At 37.6% G+C, this 25,825-nt stretch overlaps 1 protein-coding gene across 1 annotated transcript in view; it reads left to right on the forward strand.

The window, feature by feature from the left end:
- Window positions 1–25,825, forward strand: part of LOC124775997 — a 141,996-nt gene that overhangs the window by 92,235 nt on the left and 23,936 nt on the right. Inside the window, exons 9-13 of the mRNA XM_047250838.1 lie at window positions 1,784–1,916; window positions 6,121–6,266; window positions 19,194–19,400; window positions 24,614–24,760; window positions 24,970–25,124. Of these exons, the coding sequence (XP_047106794.1) occupies window positions 1,784–1,916; window positions 6,121–6,266; window positions 19,194–19,400; window positions 24,614–24,760; window positions 24,970–25,124 (788 nt within the window). The remainder of the gene's footprint in view (window positions 1–1,783; window positions 1,917–6,120; window positions 6,267–19,193; window positions 19,401–24,613; window positions 24,761–24,969; window positions 25,125–25,825) is intronic.

Consider the following 25,825-nt stretch of genomic DNA (forward strand, 5'->3'; position numbering starts at 1 on the left):
TCCTTTTTTATTACAGAAAAAGCAAATAGCCTGGCGTGACGGGCAATTCTCACGCGAATGTCTAGTAGCACACCACGAGCATGATTTCACTGCATTTGCTTCCTGGCGCGGTACACGTGGCTCAGAGCCAGGCGTCTTTGGCGCGGCCGGGCGCGAGGACTGTTTACTGATCCGTGCAGCTCGCCTGGCGGGCCGGTTAACCAGACACACGGGTGGTCAAGTTTCAAACGATTCCTGAGCAAAGTCAAGTGTGTCCTGCCGATCCAATATATCCATCACTTGTTGAAGGGAGGGACTGGCGAGTTTCAAAATCTGTTCCCTTATACGAACATCAGAAACATTCTGTGCAATTGCATCATGCACCATAGTATCTGAATAAAGGAGTCCACATTGACACTCAAAAGCACAATCCCTAGTAAGGCCTTGCAAGGTTGCAACCCACTCCCGATTAGTCTGACCTGCCGTACGTTTGGTACGAAAGAAGGTATACCTTTTTGCAATGACATTGACTGATTCTTTGAAATATGCATCTAATGCAGCCAAAATTTCGTCCTAGGACAGAGTTGCTACGTCGCGTCGGGGAAATAATTTGAGTGTCACACGGTACGTGGACACTGCGACGCACGATAATAACAAAGTCTGCCGCTCGTTTCCTTGAATTCTGTAGGCGGCAAGATGGAATCCAAATTGGCATGACCACTCCGTCCAGCTTTCCAGTGCCGCATAAAAAGGACGAAAAGGTGGTGCAACTGCGTGTTGTGGCTGCGTGAGCGGTGGATCGGCGGCTGCCGCATCATTTTGCATTGCATGTTGACCCTGGACGAGATGTCCAAGGCCATCCAGTAAGGTCTGCGTCTGCTGGTTCTGTAAGCGATAAAATTCGGACAGTACATCTGGAGATTGTGGCGAAGCCATTACACAAGTAAATCAGGGCAGTATAGTTACGAACGCAATTTGGCCTCGTCGCCAAACTGTTGTGGCTTGACAAGACAGCCAAGCCACTATGAGGAAGCTGAAAGGCACGCGTTTAAGCTCACGCAGGCTGGCGTGAGGACTGGAAGAGGACAAGGACTTTATAGTAGCAAAGAACGTATGTAGCTGCTGGAATACTTAACTTTAATCCACAATTGGTGAACATTGCTCTTGACGGTACATGTTTTACAACATCAATAGTAACTGCTAATGGCGCCTTGCTAGGTCGTAGCAAATGACATAGCTGAAGGCTATGCTAACTATCGTCTCGGCAAATGAGAGCGTAATTTGTCAGTGAACCATCGCTAGCAAAGTCGGCTGTCCAACTGGGGCCGAGTGCTAGGAAGTCTCTCTAGACCTGCTGTGTGGCGGCGCTTGGTCTGCAATCACTGATAGTGGCGACACGTGGGTCCGACGTATACTAACGAACCGCGGCCGATTTAAAGGCGGTGACACCACATAACATAAGTTTCCATTGCAGCTTTTTACTGACTGTTTGAGAAATGAATAGCACTAAAAAGGTTGAATTCCAATTTAAATGTAGGGTATTATTAATATCAACTGTCAAAGTAATTATCATTTTGTGTGTATGTAATACTACTTCAAGATGACATTAATGCTCTTCATATAATGTAAGAGTTTAATTAACATAACCAAATTTTGTAATTTAATTTCTGACACTAATAATAATTCAAAAATATAATTGACTTTATAAATTCCCCACATTGCTTGTGCTACCACATTACTGCTCCCTGTAATTTGAAAGTTTTCAAAGTGTATCTCATGTTATGTTTTTTTCTATATTTTTCAGCTTCTCTGGATTCAACATCTTGCAGCACCACAACACAAAATTCTGGAACTAATACATCTGTTGCTACAGAAGTGGATCTTTATGTTGTGATTGATAGTTCATGGCAATTTACTGATATTCAGCGTATTTTAGTGTAAGTCAAAGATTCACTAATTAGGTTTATGGAGTAAGAAAAGTGGCTATATTGTACCTTTGACTACTTATATAAGATAGCAGGAGCAACTAGAGTAACAAGCAAGAAAATGCAGATCTATTTTTAGTGGCTTGTTTATTAGAGCTTAGACATAAGAATCATTATTTGCTATTACACAAGACATATATTATCATAAAGAAAGAAATGTCATTGCTAACAGCAGAAAAGACAAATTTTTAAAAGACTTATAATTTCATAAGTTATCTTGAAGACTCACTCTACTAGTCATCAATGTTTAGCGTTGTGATGGACGTATGGGGAAATATTCAGAGAATCTGTAAATAAATTCTAAATTTTGAGGCAATAATGAGAAGAAATAATTAACTCTCTAAGAGAAACTAAATTGGTGGTTAACTGGCGCTTGAAAAGCTTGACTTCAGAAAATTATAATACTGAATTTAATTATTTTTTTGGGGAGGAGGGGGGAGCCTAGAACCTGATATGAATTTGAAAATATGACTAACTGATTAACATTTTCATCTTACTGACTGTTCCCAAGATAAACTGGCCCCTGTTGTAGAGGCAAATATTTTATTCCTGCTGTCCAACTCACATTTTTATAGGATGTCAATATCTGGAAGGAAGTCATCTTGTCCTCATGAACCTGAATTAAATGGTACCAAGTGGCAATATTAACACACTAAATACTGTATCATGTCAAACCAAAAGGCTTGTGTCAAGTTGAGAGCAATGTGACATTCAATATTTCTCTTGTCCCATCAGGCTATTTAATGAATTAAATTTATACTCAGGTATAAAACTCTTTGCCTTCACAAATGTCTGCTTGTGTCTGTGTATGTGCGGATGGATATGTGTGTGTGTGCGAGTGTATACCTGTCCTTTTTCCCCCCTAAGGTAAGTCTTTCCGCTCCCGGGATTGGAATGACTCCTTACCCTCTCCCTTAAAACCCACATCCTTTCGTCTTTCCCTCTCCTTCCCTCTTTCCTGACGAAGCAACTGTTGGTTGCGAAAGCTTGAATTTGTGTGTATGTTTGTGTTTGTTTGTGTGTCTATCGATGTGCCAGCGATTTCGTAAGACACATCATCTTTGTTTATATATATAAAAACAAAGATGATGTGACTTACCAAACGAAAGTGCTGGCACGTCGATAGACACACAAACAAACACAAACATACACACAAAATTCTAGCTTTCGCAACCAACAGTTGCTTCGTCAGGAAAGAGGGAAGGAGAGGGAAAGACGAAAGGATTTGGGTTTTAAGGGAGAGGGTAAGGAGTCATTCCAATCCCGGGAGTGGAAAGACTTACCTTAGGGGGAAAAATGGACGGGTATACACTTGCACACACACACACACACACATATCCATCCACACATATACAGACACAAGCAGACATATTTAAAGACAAAGAGTTTGGGCAGAGATGTCAGTCGAGGCAGAAGTGCAGAGGCAAAGACGTTGTTGAATGACAGGTGAGGTATGAGTGGTGGCAACTTGAAATTAGCGGAGATTGTGGCCTGGTGGATAACGGGAAGAGAGGATATATTGAAGAGCAAGTTCCCATCTCCGGAGTTCGGATAGGTTGGTGTTAGTGGGAAGTATCCAGATAACCCGGACAGTGTAACACTGTGCCAAGATGTGCTGGCCGTGCACCAAGGCATGTTTAGCCACAGGGTGATCCTCATTACCAACAAACACTGTCTGCCTGTGTCCATTCATGCGAATGGACAGTTTGTTGCTGGTCATTCCCACATAGAATGTGTCACAGTGTAGGCAGGTCAGTTGGTAGATCACGTGGGTTCTTTCACACGTGGCTCTACCTTTGATCGTGTACACCTTCCGGGTTACAGGACTGGAGTAGGTGGTGGTGGGAGGGTGCATGGGACAGGTTTTACACTGGGGGCGGTTACAGGGGTAGGAGCCAGAGGGTAGGGGAGGTGGTTTGGGGATTTCATAGGGATGAACCAAGAGATTACAAAGGTTAGGCGGATGGCAGAAAGACACTCTTGGTGGAGTGGGGAGGATTTCATTAGCACAGCCCCTCAGCTCACTCGAGCTGCAGTGCTGGCATAGTGTAATCAGCTGGGACAAATTAACCATGCAGTTGTTGTGTGTGTATGTGTACTCTATAGTTCTGAAGAAGAATTCATGTGATAACTAATAATGATTTCAGTTTTGTTTATGTGCCTATTGACAATTCAGCACTTAAACTATTTGGTGAGTTGTTACCTTTCCATTATTTATGTTCCACCAGTGACTTTCCATTATTATAACTGTATCTGTCAAAAAGCCTTCCAGTTGAGGTAGCAGGAGAAAATTATATTTTGTTATAATGACAAAACAGTCAGATAATGTCCCTCTTCCATATCTAGTCTTGCCTGCTAGTACTTTTAACATCTATTTACTCTTCTCCAGTCTTTCTTTTCCAGTATTACCTACTTCTCTACAGCTCAACCTCAAGGGCCCTAATTTTTCCATTTCATAAAACTGGTTCTCTGGTCCATACTAAGACTACAATACCACAAAATAAGACTTAGTTCACCATCTCAACAGTGCATTTCAGACTCATATATGTTTACAACACCATGGAAACCAACATGAAGTAATTCATAGTAATAATTTTTTATGTTCACTTATGATCTAAAACATCCCTAAATTAGATGATATAGCATGGGCACAGTTTTCAACAGACATGACAAACATAATTCACTACTATGGAAATTTATTGGTTGTTATGGTGTGAAAAGTTTGATTTTGACTCCAGAGGGTTCTTAATGTGACCTGAATTTCACAGGATATTTCTATAACAAAAAATTATAAAAATGAATGTTTCAGTGATTGAATGACAAGTATGATAATTTGTACACACAAGAACAGGGCACAGTAGTTCCATCATAAATATTTCACTATTCTTCATTCTCTTTCATAGTTCTCCTTCCATTGAACATTTGTTTTGCAAGTTCCATGTTGTTGATGAGACTCTTGGGAATTGCTCATAATTAGCATATTCTCCTGAAAATGGTGAATAAGTTGTTCATTGAATTAAACCACATTTTTCTAGACTACTATGCAACTTAATGTCTAAAAGTGTGGGCAACAATTATCACATTGGAAACGTCTTAAATAATAAGGTCAATATCATTAATATATGATTCTTTATTTTTCTCGTTCCCCAGCTCCAAACATAACCTTTATTGCTCCTTTTTCACTTTTTTATCTTTCATTCCCATTTACTTTCTGTGATTCCTTTTAGTTTAAGTCTTCACTTACAATTAACTGATTAGCAGCAGTTCAGTTTAAGTTGATTATAACACGTCTTCACATTTCATGCCCCTTCTCTTTTGACTCACTTCACACTGCGACTCTCTTGATCCAGATCTGGGAGCATCCATCTTGCTCCTTCTAATTTCTTTTTATTTATTTCCTTTGCCCTCTCTAATTTCTTTTTATTTATTTTCTTCATCTTTCTTTTAATGAAGAAACTTAAGGTTACAAGGCTTCAAAATTAATCAGATTTTGAATTTTTTAAATTTATCACCTCCAGTTGTTGTAATTACGCCAGTAGGTAACTCTAGTGCCTTCTGCTCTAAATTTAGTTTTTTACTTTTATTTTGGTTTGCAACATAACATGAATGATGAATGATATATATATATTATAAAGCATTTACTTTTATGTACATGCATTATAACGTTATTGTTTTATCTGTCTTACATTAATAACCTCACTGTCAAATGACCTAAACCTATACACTAAATACTGTCATGTTACATATGTGCTTGATTCTGTTGTTGGACTTTTTCAGAGTATGTGTTTGTATTAAATAACTGTTATTGTAGAACCAAATTACTCGTTTTTTATATTCAAATCTAGTCTGTTGCTATTAATTTTTGTTGTCAATTTGTCTTTATCTTGTCCTCCTGTCCATTTCTTCATCTGGCTTACTAGAGAGTCTATTGCTAAATGGCATTGTGTCCATAATATTTCTATATTTTGGCTGAATCAGAAACATTTGTTTCTAGAAGCTGGTCTTTTTGTCATCTTTATTTTCCATGTGTGTCTGCTACCTCATATATCAAAATTATTTTAGTCTTTTTGTATTTTTGTTCAACATTTTAATATTTAATTTTTAAACTCTTAATTAAAATAATGTTTACATAGTAACCAATCAAGTTTTATTTCAGTTCAATAGCAGAAATGATTAAACTGAACAGTATACGTGGAAGCAGAATAAGTGTGTTTACTGGCAATTCATTCAAACCTTGGAATGGAACAATGAGTTTTATAGAATTCTATCAAAATTTCAACCAGTCATCATATGTGAGAGTTGGTAAGTTTTGTTACTTTACCAGAACTTTGCCCACTAAGATTATGTAATATTTTTTCCTTTCAGACAAATTGCTCATTCTTGCATCAATGTTCCTAAAAGATTAATCAATAAAAAAAATAGAGACAAATTTGCTACTTACCTGAGAGATTATTTCCACATTCTCACAAATTAGTGTCCCATAATGTCATGAAATAATGATGATATTGGAACACTTGACAATAGCATAGTGCTTAAAACAGTACTCACCATGAGACTATGTGTACGGATAAAAACAATTTTGGTATAGAAACTGAGTATTTGACTCCAGTCCAGGATAATAATAATTTATGTAGTGGCTACTATATGCTATTCACATTTTTTGAGCCAAGTTGGCCTAAATTTCATTTTTCTGCACATGTATTTGTGAAGTAAAATCATTAAGGACAATAACAATATTAGGAAATGGATAGATCACTACTCATTATAAAGATGACACTTTGAGTTGCAGGCAGCACAATGAAAAAAGTGTAACACATATAGCTTTTGGCCAAAGCCTTCTTCGGAAAAGAAAACACGCATACACATTCATACAAACAAGCACACCTCAAGCACACATGACTGCTGTCTGTGGCAGCTTGCCAGAGATTTTGAGCAAGTGTGCATGAAATGTGCTTGCTTTTGTGAATGTATGTGTGCTTTCTTTTCTGAAGAAGACTTTGGCCAAAAGCTAAATGTGTAACAGTCTTTTTGTAGTGCCTGTCTGCAACTCAGCCTGTCATCTTTTCTTTTTCAATATTGTTGATATTCCAACCTGGAGTTTCCATTGTTTCATTATTAGGTTGTATACAAGCCTGGACAACTGGGAGATATGGGAAAAACCCGGGAATTTTTTCATCTGGGAGAAAACTGGGAAAAACCTGGGAATTTTTTAGAATTCCAGGAATTTTTCAGTGTTTTAGTTTTCTGATAAATTTTTGTAATTTTGACTGGTAAGAACCAATATTCTAACAAAGGATATTACTGTATACCACTACTGCAGAATAACACTTCAAGAATAAAACATAAATGAGAGAAAAAAAAAAACGAAAATAAATTAAATTGCAAAGGAAATGTGCCATATACAACAAAAACACACAGTGCTCATGCAATCGTGTGCCAACAGCAAAATGTGTCAAAGGCTTTAGGAAGATTATGCAATGCTTCATAATAACAAATTGCCTCTTATAAGCATGAAGTCACAACTGTTTACATTAGATTCGTTGTAGCAGTTTGAGCAGACTCATGCACATGCGCAGTTGAGTAGCGTTTGAGCAGTAGATTCTTCCACTTCTGGCTACAGGAATGTGACTGTTGGCTGTGCAAGCAGTTGCATCAAGCAGCTAGATGCTACTGGGAAAAGGGGTGCCAAATTCATATTCTTGAGGAAAAAAGGTTGTTTCACAAAGCACTTTCCATCCAGCACACGTTGGTCTATCGATTATTCATATGATTTTGAAATGCATCCCTGTTTTCTTTTTGAACATTTTTGAAATCATTTTAAGTTGATTTTTGAATGAATCATAAGTAGATTTTTGAATGCATACATAGTGTACATGATGTCTCTGTCAGAATAATCCTCATTGCATCTAGAAATAAACTTTACGCAGACAAAAGGGAATGGGCTGTACGAGCTGAGCAGAGTAAAGCTGAACAGATGAATGCCAATCGCTGTCTGATTATGTGGTTGATTGGGTTTGCAAATGATCAGTGTTGTTATAATTACTAGTGAAATCCATAGATTCAGACTACCAGAATGGAAATAAACGACTAAATAACAGATGAGAAAGAGTATGTATTATCTTCTCGGTGTATCCAAGAAAATGAAATTTTGACAGAAATTTTTTGGCCAGATTGCTACACTAGTAAGGACCAGTTGTACAGTCCCCGGCTAGCAGCCACTTAAGTTCTATTCTGGAAGGAAGGCGGAAAACGTGTTGTACGAATACGTAATAACACCTAACTGGAGAATAATCGTGGGATAACTAAACCCGTGATTCTCGCTGGGTTAGTGACGTTAATCGGTGAACAAATTTTGACAATGGCAGGAATAGCTACAGAATTGATGATGACTAGATTGTTTGTTAGAACAAGGAAGGAGGGGAAATGGGGACATCACACAAATTATGGAAGAATAAGACAATTCCAAATTTATATAAAAATTTCGTAACACTACTTTTTGATCTCATGCTTGAGAAACTAGTGCATGTGAATGAAATGTGAAACTATTTCCTAACATAAAGCTTTTTGCTTGTAATAGGTCTAATAGGCATTTGATATTGGTACTTAGTGAATTATATTCTGTCGTGCCAAAACAGTCTCGTTTATTTGGTGTGTGTTACAAAATTGCTGCAATATTAGAAAGGCCTATTTTCTTTTATCTAGCAGACAGTGACAAAATAGGTGTAATCAAATTGAGAATCCACACCAGTCTTGGGTATTATTTGTATCAATAGCTTTTTCAGTATTAGATAACGACATTTTGATTTTTCATGTAGCAAAATGTTTGACAAACTTTGATGAGGTAATAGAGTCTTTCACAGAAAGGAAAGCACTCCATGTAAAGCTGTAGCAAGATTAGAGAGAAAAAAAGGCTAGGAGCTAAGAGTTGAAGAAATGTGTACTTTCTTGCTTGTCTCTTGTCTTTATTGGTTTTATGGATCCTATATTTAATTTTATGTCACACAAAAACAGCAAGTTATTAGCTAATAGGCACTAAAGAGTGCATATTTTCTGAAGAGTTCTTGTTCTTCCGATTACAAATAATCCCATGTGCTATTAATTGCGAGTTTTTTTTCTTAAAAATAAATAAATAAATAAATAAAATAGGGGCAGGCTGTCAAACCGGCCGAAAGGGAGCAGGAGAGGCACCACAGGACATTTCAATTTCCACTGTCCTGAATATAGTTTGATGGCAACCATTACAAAATATACACGTTTAAATTCCACAGAGCGAAATACCATCACCTGAGAATGGTCACATCTGCCATTATACATCCATTTTTATGAAGGAATGGTAAAACACGTCTGACGACCACTTCTTTTCATCCCACATCATATTCAAAAGCAGCACATTTGGTCAGAATTTTGCAAGATCCAAACAAACAAAATAACAATGATTATGATGTTACATCCTCCGAGGAAGCTGTAACATACTTTCTCACTAGGCATAGAACTACACAGGAAAACAGCCACAGTACAGCTGAGATCTGCTTGGGAGCAGGTGCCACACCTTTTTTTTATCTGTTGTTCCTGACACAGCAAGCCCAGACCTGACATTCGTCCTTGTACTACCATATGGGCTCTTTAGTCTGAAGTCACACATATGGCAACCACGTGAATGGACTCAAGGGATCATCACTATAGTGCGGGGGATCAATTGCTAAAAGTGGTGACCAGGCAAGAGCTCTGACTGCAACAACTGAATGATGTTGTTGTCCCTCCCACTAACTGTCAATGAACTATTGGCAGAGAAGCCCACCTCTCCTGTCCACCTAACTCACTGGGCCAGGTACTGGCTCTCCCTTAGGCTGATTAAATGTAGGAAAGATACGATATCCTGCTGCTACAGTGGTACTGACATCATCTCAGGCAGTGGCAGTGATACAACCTGTGTGGCTGACAGTCCTGCTTTTGACTGGCACAACTCCAGTTCTCACAGCAAATACATCACATGGGGATAGCCATTTGCCTGATCCAGGATATACAATACCTTGATAGTTGTCTGGACTGGCAGTTTATATCTTGTTACTAAAGCCTGCGTATGTTGATTGTCAAATACAAGTCCTACTGCACTTTCTGTGCATTGACTTTGACTTGAAACTCTGTCTGTTTGTGTGTTGCTGTTTAAGACTATTCTAGCTTGTTCACTGGCACTGATTTCAGCTCATGTTACTTCCATTTGTAACATTAATTCTCTATTGCAGTTTTGACTACTGACTTAGTGTTGATCTTGATTTCTTGATGCTACATGGTATGTGGCAGTGACCTCCACACTTTGTGTCATGCAATGGCATAAGAGGTAGTACTTTGTAATACATACCAATTACCTACAATGAACTTAGTAAAGTGAGTAATTATATAGTCTGTATCAGATTTATACAAATTAATTTGCTCTCAGGAAGGTAACACTTACATAAAGGGAATTATTGTACATATTCACTTTTCATTTTGCCTGGAATCATGAGAAAAAACAGGAACTTAAGGAATGATTCTATTGGAAGCTTTTAGAACCCAGAGGCAACTGAGATTTTTAGATGCAAGGAATGAGGTTCAGGGTGGGATAGGGAGGGAAAGGCAGCTGTAATTCCTCCCCTTGTTTATGTGCCCTTGAGTATAATTAATGTCCATAATCAGGGTGTATACGTGGACAAGGAAAAAAAAATCCCGGATTTTTCCCGTATTTCCTGGTTAAAAATACTTTCTCCTGGGTGGAAACACACTTTTTCCACTGCCACGAGGTTTGAGTCCTCCCTCGGGCATGGGTGTGTGTGTTGTTCTTAGCATAAGTTAATTTAAGTATTGTATAAGTCTAAGGACCGATGACCTCAGCAGTTTGGTCCCACAAGAATTCACACACAGTTGAACACTTTTTCCTTGTTGAGTGACAGTATACTTTCCCTGAAAAAATTTTCAATCCTTTGAATGGTTATGGGTTTATACAAGGGTGTTGAATTTCCCGACACTTTAGAAAATGAAACTCAGGGAAAAAGACATGTTTTGGAAATATCTCTGATTTGCAGCAACACGTATGCTGCATATTTTCGTATTATGAAAGTATACATTGGAATTCCACCAAACACCGCATGTTACTTTCTGAATCATTGAAATCGAGATTGTGATGCACTTTTGTAAGCCAGCCATAGCTCATGTCACGTGATCTCGCCAGCCAATGACAGCAGATATTAAGAGCATAGGACATGTGGTGTAGTCAGCCAACAGCAACGTCACTGTTAAGTAGCACGAACACACAAACGGGGAAAGTTAATAGTTTAAATTAATATACATAGTTTTGCTACAAGAAAAGCAAAGCGTTCACATATAATATAGGTCTCTAAGGTTAATAAGCTACAGGAGAAGCTAAGCTTTCGCATATAATGTTGATCTTTTTTGCGCTTGTTACACTTTAAGATATATCACACAAATGTGCCAGTAAAATTTTTAATAATGACAGGGTTCAAAATCCTTCTAAATGGCTCATCATTAAAGAGTTGACTTTTAAATGAAAGTCAAACACTCTCTAATTTAAGAAATTCATGGTACATTCTTGCACATAGTTCAACTTACGTAAAAGGATATTTACTTTGACAGTAACGCTTTCAAAACCACCATTCGCAATATTTTCCAATGACCTGTTAGAAATATGTTCATTTCAACAGTTGCCAGAGAGCGCATATGACAGGCAACACTGTGCTTGCGCAGCTACCATGACATAGGAAGCCTGTATGTATGTACGTGTAAAACATTGAAAGATCATACATTATGTCATAAAGAAACAAGACATCAGAGGATACTCCAAGAGCATCAGAATTTTGTGAACCATACGAAAATGTGAACATTTAAAATGCATACTTAAAGTGCACACTTGTATATCCAGATTCCCAGTAAAGTAGACCTTGACCTGATAACATTATATGCGAAAACTTGGCTTCTCTTGTAGCTTTTCAGTGTGGTTTTTGGGATGTAAATTTTCTTGGAGCACCAGTACTGCATTGTATCATGTTTGGTTCTTTATTATGGCATAATGCCATACATGCTAGAAGATGAAAAAGTGCACTTGAAATGCAATGAACAGTTGAAACTAGCCAGTACTGGAAAATAAAACATTTTGTTTCAAATACATTGACTGCCTCTGCCAAAAAGGTTAATAAAAGTCAAATTTCTTTAGCAAACAGACAAAAATAACTTCATTGTCCTGCAAGGTGATTAATGCTTAACTCTCAGAAAGGTGGAAATAAAATAAAATCTGAAACTAATAACATATTTTAGCCTTCCATAATTATGTGAATGTATTTTAATTCACTTGATAGCGCCCAGCGACAGATATCCGTTTTGTTTTCATTTGACGTGAGAATAAATGAAGGAGAAACAGCAAAATCACTTAAATGTAAACACGGGTCATGTGGAGACTACCCACAATAGCTCAGACTGCTCTGTGCATCAGCCCCAGATCTACAATATTTGCTAACCGGGTCAATACTAAAAAAAAACGAATTTTCAAAAATATGTTCATCTTGTAGCACAAATCTTCCTGAAAAGTCTGAAACATAAAACATATGTGTTTGAGGAAATGTAAGACATGTTGTTTGGTCTTAAGTGTCCCAAAGTGCAGTGCCACACCTCTTCAGACAGCATTCAGACATCAACAAAAGCAAAACGAGGATAATGGAATGTAGTCAAATTAAGTCGGGTGATGCTGAGGGAATTAGATTAGGAAATGAGACACTTAAAGTAGTAAAGGAGTTTTGCTATTTAGGGAGTAAAATAACCGATGATGGTCGAAGTAGAGAGGATATAAAATGTAGAATGGCAATGGCAAGGAAAGCGTTTCTGAAGAAGAGAAATTTGTTAACATCGAGTATAAATTTAAGTGTCAGGAAGTCGTTTCTAAAAGTATTTGTATGGAGTGTAGCCATGTATGGAAGTGAAACATGGACGATAACTAGTTTGAACAAGAAGAGAATAGAAGCTTTCGAAATGTGGTGCTACAGAAGAATGCTGAAGATAAGGTGGGTAGATCACGTAACTAATGAGGAGGTATTGAATAGGATTGGGGAGAAGAGAAGTTTGTGGCACAACTTGACTAGAAGAAGGGATCGGTTGGTAGTGCATGTTTTGAGGCATCAAGGGATCACAAATTTAGCATTGGAGGGCAGCGTGGAGGGTAAAAATCGTAGAGGGAGACCAAGAGATGAATACACTAAGCAGATTCAGAAGGATGTAGGTTGCAGTAGGTACTGGGAGATGAAGAAGCTTGCACAGGATAGAGTAGCATGGAGAGCTGCATCAAACCAGTCGCAGGACTGAAGACCACAACAACAACAACAACAACATCCTCTTCATTGACCATCTGTCATGATCACTCAACACAATCATTCATCTGTGTTGGGACTTAGCAGATGGTGCTTTTCTGCTCTCCCCGATCATGGAATAAATCTTTGTGCCTCTTGAAACACCAAACACTTTGGCTATCTTGGTTATGGAAACACCCACCATAAGAGAATCAGCAATTTGCCTGCAGCTGAAACACTTAGCTCTGACACATTGCAATCGGAACTACACAAACACTATTCTGACCGTTACTGGTACTTGCAGTATACTGAGGTCAATGCACAGGTGCTATTCATGGTCGAATACAACAGCACCTCCCACAGGTTTGGCTAGCATGTGCATTTGCGATCAAGTGTGCATTTCTTGTGGTATTTCCATATTTTTGCCCAACCCCTGTAGATTGTTTACATTACATTCAGCATTCATGGATGCTTTGAAATCAACACACTCTGAATTATGCCATTAGGCCCTTTATTTATAATAATGGGCGTCACCTATAGCTGCATCACAACACATGATGCCTCCAGACAATCAAGTATGATTTTATCTATTTTCTGTGTAGAAATAGGCATGACTCTGGCACAGATCAAAATAAGCAGCAGCATTAGGTTTTAATGGTACATGTATTTTAAAATCTTATTCACAATACACATTCAGTTTAAATAAACCACAGTATTCATTACATAAAGCATCCAAATCACTAAATGAAATACTGTTAGAGATGATGTTGACTGAATCGTGTATTTGAAAGCCAGAGCTGATAGAGGTACCTAGACAGAAAATGGTGATTGCTACTGGTAAAAATGCCAATAAAAATGTTTTTGGTCCACATACATCTTGCAGGTAAACTGATATACCAGTATGTTTCAGTAGTAATTTTGGATACACAACCACTTGAAAATCGACATTCAGGTTACTGATGAGCAGTGTGTCCGTAAGTTTTAATGGAGTTTTGGTCTTATGCAAGGTCACTGATAAGATGTTATGCACTGTGGTGAAGCCCAAGGGTAACTTTGACAGACTGCAGCCACATGCTCACATTTATTGAACTCAAAACACATAGCATTGCTCTGAAAACAATCGCACGAGCTGTGACTGCAGAAACAGTCAGTGCAGGATTTCCTTGTTTTTGCTCCACTTTGTGATACATCACTATGTCAACTAACACTGCTGCTGCTGGAATTTCTATCTACATGAGGTTGCATTTTTGCTTGAGCCAACATTGAGAGAGAATTTCTAACTACAATCATAATGTGTTTATTTGCACGTTTCTGTAATGGTGCCTTAGAATCCTCAGATGATGATATTGTTCTGTCATCAGTTGACTTTAGAGAACAACATTGCCTTGCAGGGCCTGCAAGAATGTATGTTTGGGTGTGTATGTGGTTGTGTGTGAATGTGTGGATGTCTACCACAGAAAGAATAAGAGCCTGAATACTAGTGTTAATATTGTTTTCTGTTGTGCATTTCTATCTGTCACACATCAGTCAGCTATATGTGAGTAGTTGTCTTTTGTAAGTCAAAGTTAGATGCACATTGTGCAGCTTATGAGGTGATGCCAAATGAATGTTGTAAACTCTGATGTAATTGCAAATGAATTTACTATGTGAAGAACCTCATTAAAATTATGATAAGACTTTATATGAAAGCTAGCCTAAACTTCGTGGTTGAGAGTTAGACACTTATCCACATTCCAGATTGCAGATTCAACACAAGATGTATTGCAATCTGAGCACAGAAATGTTCACTGTCTGTTAATACTCTGTAGGTCAGAAAACCAGAGTTTATGTGGCTGGTTTACTGTCTTGTCAGGCTATTCAAGATAATCCAGTAGACATTACATGAATATGTTTCTCAAAATCTACACGAGACATTGAACAAAAAGCTATTAAGTTCCGAAAAATGGTTGAAATCAGTGAACCAGCTTCTAAATGTGGATACTAGAAAACAGTAACAAAGCATACTGAACATGAACATCAGAAATGTTACCAGCCTTGATTTGCTGATAAGCTGTATATATGCATGACACAGTTATTAGCACTCATTAAAGCTGTACACAACCACATCCACAAAATTATTCTAATATTATTGCTTCTGAAGGATGAATTATGTGAAAAATGTTTTCTGAAACTATACTTAATCTCTATATATAAAGGGAAATGAGTCTTTCTGTTGTGCTTATCTTCAACTCAGCATCTCCAGCATATGGTGAGTAGCAACTGTCCTCTTCATAATATTGTAATTATTCCGTCCTGGATTTTCCATTGTTTCATCTGATCCTTTTGTGTATCATATAATCCAATTCTTAACAGTATTAATATTACACTATGCAGGTCTGTATCTTATACAGTCTTAATCCACTGGCACTGAAACTTTGCCAGATGTCATTATGACACAAAAATGGAAGATAAAAAGCATTGTTGTCTAGGACACTCCAAGGAGTACCTTCAGCCAGCTACTTTGTTGGGAGGCTTCTTTTTCTTTGCACATAGTGGTTCCTTCTCTTTCCTGAGTTTTTATAGTGTCTCTTATGTGCTGCTGTTGAGTATAGATGATTAAAAAAATCCACTGCCGAGGCTCACACTGGCTAAGAAAGTGATGTGAAGGAGAATGAAATTTTAGAGAAGTAAGAAAAATGGAACTTTTACTTGAGTGTTCTTAACAGCTGGCTACACATTTTCTAGTGATTCTAGATGACATCAACCTCTTGAATTAGTTGTAGAATGCCTATTGCTATTATCACAGCCAGTTCTACAGCCAATCTTGAATTTATTTAATTTTTTATTTTATTGTTTATTTAGCCTCACCAGATTAGTGCTTTAAGGCCCTCTATTAATCTAAAAGGAACAAAAAATATTATATGACAATCACAGTAATGATAATTTGCATCATTAATAAAAATAATAATTGGCAATAATAAAAAGTCACAAAAAGAAATGCACACACACACACACACACACAACACACACACACAACACACACACGTTCATTCGCATCTGCCATCTGTGGCAGCTCAGACCAGAGTGTCTGTCTGCAAATTAATGTGACATCTTTACGGTAAGTAGCAATCTATCTTTTACTTGCTTTGTTGATATTCCAACCTGGAGTTTCCATTGTTTGATAATAATTATAATAATGCTAATAGTAGCAATAAAATAATGGGACATTAAGAATTATATTGATTACTTATTGCATTACTACCACAATAATAATAATTTTCAGTATAGAATGGAAGTGAAATCCCATGCTTCTTGACAGAGCGTAGGGGAACAATGCAGGAGACCCGCACCGACGTACTAGGCAAGGTCCTAATGGAGGTGGTTTGCCGTTGCCTTCCTCTGACCATAATGGGCATGAATGATGATGATGAAGATGACACAACAAGATGTTGGGGCAGCTGAAAATCCCTGACCTCGCCTGGAATTGGACTCAGGACCCCGTGCTCGGGAAGAGATTATGCTACCGCGAGACAATGAGCGGCGGACAATTTTCAGTATAAATAAAAATAATAATTGGCAATAATAATAATAATAATGGTAAAATATAACACATTTGAAGCCTTGATTGGTATTATAGGAAGTGGAAGGGATAATGAAAGAGGATAATATTGAAATGAAAGTGGCAATGGCTGTTAGAAAAGAACAGAATTTCAACAGGTAGATATGGGGAAGGGAAAAGTGGTGTCGAAGGGAGGGTAGATGAGAGTAAGCTGCAGACAGGTGTGTGGAAGAGATAGCTATAGTGATAGAAGATGGGCTATTAGCTGTCTGTTGAAGTTTGGAAGGATTTTAATTTCTCTAATATTTTGAGAAAGAATGTTACAAAGTTAGAGAACATGGCAATGAGAGGATTTTGCTTTGTAGAAAATGAGTATTTCTGCTGAGCTGTTCAGATAGTAGCGTAAGGGCAGAAGGTAAAGAGGGAGTGCAACAAATGAGAAGATGGCAGAGCAAACACAGGGTATGATAATCACTATGCTTATCAGCACTTAACCATGATAATTATTCACAAATGAAGAAAAATTTTGACTTTTGAGTTTAGTAAGTAGAATATCAATGTTGATAATGCTGAAAGTTTTGCTGAATTCCAATAAGCACATAATAGTCACCTCGTGTTCATCCATAGCTTGTTTCAGTTTGTTAGTCCCTTTCATAAGTACAATTGTCTTGCTGTGTTTTCCCTGGAAAACAGACTAGTATTCATCTAGAAGATTATTTGATGTTAAGTAATTTGTAAGCTGTTCATGAACTGTGTATCCTAAAGCATTAGATAGCAATGGTAGAATGCAAATGAGCTTGGGATGAATTGTTTGTGCACAATTCCCTTGGTATCAAAGAAAACAATGATCATGCTCTTCACTTTGCTCTGCACCTGTCTCGCTTTTTTGGGTCTTGGAGAGCCCGGGCTCTTCCACTGGGACGATTGTTGCTTTGTCTCTGGGTCATAGCCGTAAATCCAGTTGAATCATTGCAAGGGTCTTTGTAGCACTTTTCCTGAGATTCACACATAATTTGATACACATGCACTGTTCTGTTTGCGGATCCATTGTAAAATTGCCATGCAACCAAACATAGAGTATTATGGAAATCACTGTGGACACGAAACACATCCTCCCAGCTGAATGCCACTCCACACACTGACTCATCAGGTATGCAGCTCTTGCCACCTAGCGGTGCAAAGTACTACTCCTACTTTCCAGAAGCCAGCACCACTCCTGAAAATTTTGGATTCCACCTCATATGCACACACAGACATTCCTTTTTTAGGCTTGTTGTTGATGCTTACGAGAACTTGTATGATGTGACAATACTACATAAGAAACAATTAAGTCCAAGAATCTTGCAAAAGTGATTCAGACATACCAAAAACTAAGTGAGGATCTCCCTATTTCCTTTGTGATGTACATTAAGTCCTTTTCTTTTTATTTTATTTCTTCTGGATGGGCACCATAACCTCGATAAATTTAATGAACAACATAATTTACACTAGGCTCTTATTTTAAAATGATACTTTACTAACCATTCTGCTAGCTAATTACAAGATTTACTCATTCTCATGTGCATAACAAATTTGTATACATTATCCTTGTAAGAAATATAAAACTGAAATCGTATGTCATGCACAGTTACATATTATATCGTGGTCCTCAGTGCACACAAACTTGGCTTATGTATCAACAAACCACATATACTCACAGCCATTTGCAGTTATGGAACATGTGTACAAGTGGACACAGGAAACTTTTCCACACACACTTGAACAGATGTAGTGGAACTTCAAATAGCTGTATGTATTTGTGGTATGTGGATAAACATTCCAAGGATATGTAGACTGTCGAACATCCTATGTGTTATTGTGCATGACAATGTGATTTCTGTTTTATGTGCCTCACAATGATGATGTATCAATATCTTTTATGTACCTGAGAATCAGGAATTCTTGAAAGTTACTACTACTAAATAAAGTATTGTTTTAAAATAATGCCATGATGGAACTGATGTTGTTCTTTAAAGCCTACGTTCTTTCTAATTATAAATAACTTTTTCATGGAGAAAGGGAGAAATGCATGAGAACATTGAGAAATGATTTTCTTTGAAAAGTGCAGTACACCAGTGTTGAATGAAATTGTTCATTTTATTAGTAAATGAAGCCAAGCATTTAATAAATAATGTGGTAACTGGTACCCAGAATAATGAGCTGGCATCCTAATTTGTTGTTCTCTTAATGTCACTATGTAACAGATCTGTTTTTTACATGCATACAGACTTCAGACTTACCATATTCCTGCCTGTGTTGAGGAAAATGTTTTATTTGAATTGTTTAATTCTTTCTTAAATCAAATGTAGTACTCTCTGTTCACAGGGGATACTGGATTTCAACTCCGTACACTTTTGGAGACTCACATCAAGTCGTTCTTCCAAAACATGTTTGATGAATGGAAAGAGACTGGATCAGCAGGAGGACCAGCTCCTGTAGTTTTGTTTGTGCCTAATGGTGCTGTCAGCATAAGTGATTCAGATCTGAATGCAGCTCAACAGGCAGTCAATAATTTCTGGAATAATATGCCAGGTAAATGGTAACTGAGTACAAAGAAGGCATTTACAGTACTTTTGTTCTGAGCTCTAACCCTATTTGTATATTTGTATGTAATAGTATAGAATAGTATACAATATTACATTGTACATGTAATAGTATAGAAGAGTATGCAATATTACATTGCATATTACACTTCATTTCTGTCTGACTGAACCTCAACTACGTTGAAGATAAAATATAATAATGAACAGAATTCTTTTTATAGGAGATTATTATTTTCTGTTCTTTATCCAGCATCAATGTAGTATTTCTCCATAATACTTGTTAGAAAGATAAAAGCAAGAAAGCAAAGTAAAATATTTCAAACATATGTTGGACATGTAAACTTGCTTCTGAGACAGGAGAAATATTTGACTACTTACCCTTATTCAGTTTTGTTGAACCATGACAGAAAAATATGTGGTAAATAGGCGAACAGTTATATGAAGTCTTCTTTACATTTGGCTAAACTCACTATGTCATCTATGAAACTCAATACTGGAGTGTATCCTCCTTGTACTGGTACTGGTCTGAATTGATTTTGGCAACGTCTTGTATGAAACTCAAAACTGATGCTGCTCCTGTGAAAAAACCATAAGATCAGTACGAAAAATTCCCTGATTTTATAGTTCTTCCTAGTACGGTTTATCTCGATACTACGTTCTTACTTGACCTATCACTTAACTTCATTCTGTTTTCTTCTTATAGACATCTGATGTGACTGTATGAGTAATAAGTGGCACAAAAGGCAGTCAGTTCAAACAATGGGTGATGGCAGAATTAAGGGAATATTTTAGGCCCTTGTGGAGAGGGAAGACGTGAGAGAGGAAATACTGACATAATCCACAATTGGCAGTGTCAACACAACTTGCAATATTTAGCTTCACTGCACAATCATGATACAACTACTGCTAGGTTGCAGCAGCAATGGAACAACAGGACAGTCAGCTTTAAGTGTTGTGGACTGAGCCAATATGTGATGAAAGGGTCCAGCTGACACCTTTTCTTGTGCCACTTATAACTCAGTCTCGTCTTAACTCAGCCTTGTGTTTTAGCATGTATTCCTTATGTACTGCATTCCATAACAATATTGATCATCAACCTTTAAATTCAAACACTAAGTCGAAGAATCAAGGCTTGGCTAATTCTTTTTGAAAGAAAATTGTTGGCAGGAGAAAAGCCTACAGAAATCTGGAAAGCTGAATCCTTTCCTCAATATTAAAATATTTAAAATATAACAGCAGTGCTTATCATTCACAACGCTGGTCCTGGACAACAGGACTCAATTTATGTCAACTCAATTCGAGGCTTTTCATCACCAGAAGGGTGGCCACCACCCCTTTTCACCCTACCTCCACCATGGAGGCTGAGCTGATGGTCCACACATTCAAGACCCAGATGCAGAAGGCCTTGCAAGCATCATTGAGCAAGGATGCCTTGTACAGCTTCCTTGTGACATATAGATTCACTCCTGTCAACAGGATCAGCCCAGCCAAAATCCTGCTCGGTGCGAGCATTGCACCCTGTTGGATGTCCTGTGTCCCACGCAGCATGCTCATCCTCCATATGGGCCCACCTTTGTGTAGGCCCCCTGTGTGTGGGCACACACATTCAGCTGGCATCCAGGTTGGATGCAAAGTTTCATCATAGGCCACGGGGGAAGTCAGCTGTTTGACATTTTGGCCAGGAACACCTGCCTCACCCATCACTACAGCCATGACTGCTGTCACAATCAGCATCCCCACCCTCATGTTTCCTTCTGACCCCAGAACATACAACAAGGTCACTGCCAGATGGATCTCTCAACCTCTCCACATGCTTCTTACACATTAGTACGTCCTCTGCCCTCATGCCCCCACTTGCTGGTGGGTGGGTAAGGGGTTCACAGTTTGGGAGTGCATGGAGACGGAACCACTCCCTCCATCCCAACATTGTCTTACCCCATGGCACCAGAGCAGTCTACTGCCATGGGAATTTTGCCACCTGTGCTACAATCATTCTGGCTTGGGCCTCTGGGTGGGGCCAGCCCCAAACTGATTGTTCTGTCTGATGTTGGAGAGCTCTGCCACTCCACCCATCACTTGCTGCCGATTCTGACACATTTTCAGCCCTATGCATTGATTTCAGGAGGTAGCAATTTAATATCCCCATCAGAAGACAGTATCGATAGCGGCTTGATGGTGTTAGAGCACAGGAGTGAAGAGCACTGCCATGAGTGTGAAAAGCAGTTCATGCGGGCTCAGCCAGTGACAGAAATTGGCTAAGCAAGCTACCATGGTTCAGGTATAGTTTGCCACATGTGTAGTTACCGATCAAATCTAGCCTGTCCTAGAGTTTTCTGGTTACTGCTATTGGCCTTCCTTCTCTGAGTAAATCTTTGTCTAACAATAATATCTTTCCGTGTCATGCAACATCTTCGTATCTTGTAGTTCTGAGATGGGCGTTCACTACAAGTAGTTGGAAGCCATTACAATACTGCAAAAGCTTCTCTCCATGTTCATTTATCAGCTCCAATTAGTTTGCCTCTCTTTCCTGCCACTGTTATACTGTTCAGATTACCAACACTATAGGATGTTTATCCTCCATTATCAGTGAATCAGTGGAAATATGACTGTCTGAGGCCCTTATCAATCAGGATGGTGAGTTACTGTTAAATACTGTATGGATCTTCTGATAGAAAAACTTTGTGCTCTGTGTAACATCACAATTTTGTAGGATGGAATGTAACAATACAAGAGAAGGAAAGTTGCTACTCACCATATAGCGGAGATGCTGAGCCGCGATAGGCACAATAAAAAGATTCACACAATCATAGCTTTCGGCCATTAAGGCCTTTGTCAGCAGTAGACACACATACACACATGCACACACACACCTATGCAAGCACAGCTTGCACACACATCTCATTGTGTGAATGTTTTTATTGTGGCTATCGCGGCTCAGCATCTCTGCTATATGGTGAATAGCAACTTTCCTTCTCTCGTATTATCACAATTTTGTAGTTTTCCCTTGTGAAGACGATCAATCTGATGTTGAGGAGGCAAACTTTCATCATGGAGACTGGTCAGAGCAATGCAGAGATCTGCAGCAGCAGTACACCCACTCAAAGTAATGCACACCCAGTGACCACTGGATATTCTACTGGTGGGGGTCTTAAATATGGGAACTTAGTGAACTATTTACAGTATACACCTGAGGATGGTCAGAGGATTCTGCACCAAAACAGAAATGCCATGACAGCAATATGCTAACATCTGTCAGTTCACCCAAAATTTCATGAGCTTCTTAACAAATATTATTAGTTTCTAATTTTTTTAAATTCTGTCTATTTCATGATCAGCTTTAGATGTGAACATTTAAATTCATAAAATGGTGGTTGACACTGGCTTCAGATTAATCCCAAGAAGATTAGTTTAGTCATTATGTTGGTAAAAGTTACTTATTCCATAGCCTGCCTTCTGATTAATGAAATTGCAATACCATAGATAATGCTGTTGCTGTTGTGCTGTAATCACCTGAGCCTTCCTCCCACTTCACTTAGCTAAGCCACACTAATTTCACCATCTCCATTTTTCTCTTCTAGTTTATTCATACTATTCAAGCTTGTATCATCCCATGCCTCTGCTTGTAGAATGTTAAACTTATTTGTTGTTCATCTGATAAACTTTTCTTGGTCTGTTCCCTCATACGGACTGAAGGCAAGCCCTAGTTTATCTCCTATATTTTTTGCTAAGGAAAAGGGTTGTAAACAAGACAGGTGAAAGATTGTAACTTTTATTGGTTGTTGACATTTGGTTATACTACAGTTTGATTATTAGGTACCTGTTATTACATGGAAAGTTAAGTATTAATATTACTTTTGATCCAGAAATATCAAGACAGTGGTAAAAATCTGGTTCTGGAAATGGATGTTAGCACAATGGACCATTTGCAAAGTGTTAACAAACTTATAGACTGGAGTACATAGTATGAATTATAACTGATGGTTACGAATTACTACTTTCGTTTGGATTTATAGGTTTCAAATAGGTTTTTGCTTCAGTTTCAGTGTAATTTGTACTGACAGCCCTTGAGAAACAAGACAATGAGCCAGGCAATCTGAATATACCAAAAGAGATATGGGTCATTGCTACATCTTACATCAAAACTCATTATGGTAGTGAAAATTCCAGTGCTGAAAGACAAATATGAGCAAAACTATTCCCAGTGGACATAGAGGATTATTTTGTAGAGGAGTTTTTTTCAGAAGGAAGTATATGGGTTAATGGGACATATTTGAATGATATTTTTTGATACTGTATTGATTGGCTCTTCTGCAGATGAAGTTCAACAACAAACAGAAAAACTTGACTACAGAAGTTTCAAAGCATGTCTGAAAGTCATTTGTAATCAGACTAAAACAGTTAATAACCAACATATTGAAAAGAAAGAGTACAAATTAACAATGAAACCGTAGGACCAGTCAACAATTTGTTTGTATTTTAGATAGTGGAAATTAAACTACCAGCGGACAGCAAGAAAACAGAAGAGTGAGAATAGCCCAAGCTACTTTTAGTAAATGAAACAGGGTTTTCAAAACAAAGCTCCAAGTGTGTCAGAAAGAAAAAGCTTACAATTTCAGTGTATTATCAGTATTAATTAAGGTAAAGAGATATAGATTTTTATTGTGAAAACCATTGGAAAACCAGTGTTGGCGTGCAAGCATCAGATAGATGCATTTTAGGAATTACTGAGAGAAGGAGGGAAGCATACATATGGATTAAAAGAATGACTGGTATGGACAAAGTAGCTATGATCATTGTGTGAAAATAGAATGGAGATGGATGGGACATGTAGCCAGATAAATGGATTATTGGTACACCAAAGAAGTCTTTATTGGATTCTGTGAGATGAGCAAAGGCCGATTATCTAACAGGTCGTGTGTAGATACCATTTGCCAGGGCAGCATAAATGCTTGTAGCTGAAGGTAGTAGTACAGTGAGCAGTGAACAGGTGGCCTTTATCCAGTGACTTGTATTAGAGAGCCACTGCTATGAAAAGGTAGAGCCACTCAGGAAATTGACTACAGAGCATTTAAAACAACCAGATTCTCCTTTAAAGAAAAAAAGTATTGTTATAATTTTCCTTTTTGTTATGATTTTTATGTTGTATTGTAGAATATTATGGAAGTATGAAACTGCTTCACTGATTCACTTTATTTTCTTCAGATGTTGCATTTCGGTATATGGTAACAAGTGGGGCAGACCGTGTTCAGTCACTTGTTCTGTCACAAGAAGATGTAATTACTTATACGATGCCAACTACCAGAACTGAAAAACTTGATCTCAATGCTCTTGATACAAGCTTAAAGAAAGGTAAATTAGCAGTCAATTTGTACCTCATAAACTTTTACTGCTGATCTATTTATAACACCTTCTTTCCCAAGTATGTTATTTCTTAGTTCTTGATCATGAATTCCTTATTAGAACTTAGAAACTGAAGAAACAGTGAACTTAATAAGATTTTACACTCTGACTTTGATTGCATTATATTTTTAGTATTGATTATATTTCTTTCTTTTTAGTGCACAAGAGGATTACAAATTCCATCTGCAGCTATAATAAAAATACACAGTCATACTCATCTGCAGAGTTTGTTGATTATGTGCAGCTTGGTTATATCAACTATTATAAAGTAAACTCGAAATATCTTTTTGGTGCAAGTTCAGTCCGTATAAAGGTAATTTGTAATTTTACTATTTGTTTCTTTAAGTAATGTAATTTTAATACTTGTTTCTTTAAATAAGTATTATTGTATTAACTGTTATCTTAAAAAAAGCCACAAGTGAAAAAAATTGTCTAATTGTGGAATGCTCGTACTTAATTTTTAAGTGCACCATTGGTGTCTCCCAACTTTTCATTCCACTTGGTTCTCCAGGCATTTCTTATTATTTTGGCAGTTATTGTTCTCATTGTCTCACATATTTTCAGTTTCTTTTATTTCTTAGTTGTCTGTCAGATCTGCATTTTTCTTCTAGACTCAACAGCTGCTTCACACTCATTCACCAATCATGTATTCTTCTCTTGCTTCCTGGAGCCATTTATTCTGATTACACTTATATCATGTCCCAGTTGAGTAACATCTTGTTAAGAAACTTGGGTTTGTCAGGCTCTGGACAATAGTACACAGTAAGAGGGTGGCAGATTTTAAGTTATTGTTAGTAAAAACTTGAATCAATCTTGGTGGACACCAATGAGACTCTTTTGAATTAATATTATTACTATGTATTTCTGGCTGGCAACTTCTTCCTCTTATTATTATTGTTATTATGAAAAATATTATTATTATTATTATTATTATTATTATTATTATATTCTTTGTTACAAAGTGAACAACTTTCCATGTGCTAGATGTATTAATGACGCACAAGAAGTCAAGTA

This window comes from Schistocerca piceifrons, chromosome 2, assembly GCF_021461385.2.
Source record: "Schistocerca piceifrons isolate TAMUIC-IGC-003096 chromosome 2, iqSchPice1.1, whole genome shotgun sequence".
NCBI classification, from domain to species: Eukaryota; Metazoa; Arthropoda; class Insecta; order Orthoptera; family Acrididae; genus Schistocerca; species Schistocerca piceifrons.